This window comes from Limulus polyphemus, unplaced genomic scaffold, assembly GCF_000517525.1.
Source record: "Limulus polyphemus unplaced genomic scaffold, Limulus_polyphemus-2.1.2 Scaffold1112, whole genome shotgun sequence".
In the NCBI taxonomy this organism is placed as follows: domain Eukaryota; kingdom Metazoa; phylum Arthropoda; class Merostomata; order Xiphosura; family Limulidae; genus Limulus; species Limulus polyphemus.
This window is the reverse complement of record NW_013666722.1, coordinates 335,100-336,738: the sequence shown is the minus strand read 5'-3', so window position 1 is coordinate 336,738 and position 1,639 is coordinate 335,100. Positions and strand designations below refer to the sequence as shown.

The 1,639-nt window shown below is 33.8% G+C and overlaps 1 protein-coding gene across 1 annotated transcript in view; it reads right to left on the bottom strand.

The window, feature by feature from the left end:
- Window positions 1-495: 495 nt before the first annotated feature.
- The window catches only part of LOC111086450 (DNA helicase MCM9-like), a 48,058-nt gene continuing 46,914 nt past the window's right edge, over window positions 496-1,639 (bottom strand). The window contains exon 6 of the mRNA XM_022389371.1: window positions 496-971. Within this exon, the coding sequence (XP_022245079.1) occupies window positions 496-971 (476 nt within the window). The remainder of the gene's footprint in view (window positions 972-1,639) is intronic.

Below are 1,639 nucleotides of genomic sequence, written 5' to 3'. Positions count from 1 at the left end.
CTCACTATCTGTTCATGATAAGGTGAGTTTTTTCCTTCTTTAGATCAATTTTTAAACTGTTATATGATTCTCTTTATATTTTATGTAAGTCAGCTATTTTGGAAAAATGTAAACAATGATTTTTTTTGTTTTTATACTCCTAAATTTGCCCACACTCTGTCTGTATGTTTTTAACATTATTGCAATAGCCATCAAAAACACTCCAAGACCACACCAGAAAACATTATTGGCTAGACGACATTAAGGAAAAGTGCTATGACTTATAGGTACCATGTAGGATATTAAATCACAACAAATAATTACCACTATAAATATTATAGAATTTTTTAGCAATTTACCAACTGTACTAAAGACCTAGAATTCAAATATATACCTACTATAAGGCTTAGTCCAACCGAGATATGTGTTGAACCTAATAATTATTTTCATAGTTTTATGCACATACCATTTCTTAAATTATCCATAACAATGTTGCCAATATTTTAGTCTAATTTTCTAGATAAATGTATCCTCCAAAGATGCATAAACTTCACAGGCAGTTTTAATAGCATTTCTAAAACTGGTAACATTAGTAAAATTGGTATCACTTGCAGAATCAACATCCATTTCAGTAATGATGAGCCCATCAAGATCGGTGCCACGTGCAGAACCAACATCGACTTCAGTAATAACAAACCTATCAGTATCAACATCACAATTTGCAGAACCAACATCCACCTCAGTAACAATGAACCTGTCAGTATTAACATCACATTGTCCAGAATCAACATCCACTTCAGTAACAGCAAACCTGTCAGTGTCAACATCATAATGTATAGAATCAACATCCACTTCAGTAACAGCAAACCTGTCAGTGTCAACATCACAATGTGCAGAATCAACATCCACTTCAGTAACAATGAACCTGTCAGTGTCAACATCACAATGTGCAGAATCAACATCCACTTCAGTAACATCAAACCTGTCAGTGTCTACATCACAATGTGCAGAATTAACATCCACAGTAGTAACAAAAATATTAGCAGCAAAAAAAAGCAAAATGCCAAACTTTCCAAGAAGGTTGGAAAACCACTTCCCATCGGTTGAATACAGGTGTGATATGAATGATATAATTTGCTATGTATGTACGTGGGCTGTGCAAAGTAATTGCTTAGTTCCATAACAGCATTCCTAAGTTTTCATATCTCCATGGGTAATAGGATGGAATGATTTTAGAAAGGGGCAAGGATGGTCTACAAAAGCATGACAGAAGTCAGAGTCATAGAGAATGCACAACTACGAAAAACCAATATTGAAACACAGGACACAATGGCAAAGAATGTTATCAGCAAAGAAGCTGAAAGACAGAAGGCAAATAAGAAAGAATTTGAAGTGATTTTTGATGCTATTGTTACGTCTCTGGTCGTTAGTTAATTTCCCGTATAATTTCTTTCCGATGAAACTTTAGCGACACAAGTTCTTTCTTAAATAAACTAGTTTATTCTTTCTCAATTCAACTTTGTAATACACTTAATTTACACAGCCAATTTAACTTAACTAATTTTATAAAAACATGTTATAATTCACAGGAACGATTCATGCACTTACTTACTACCACGCTTGACTCAATTGTCCATCTCTGTCTGTCTGCAATTCTATC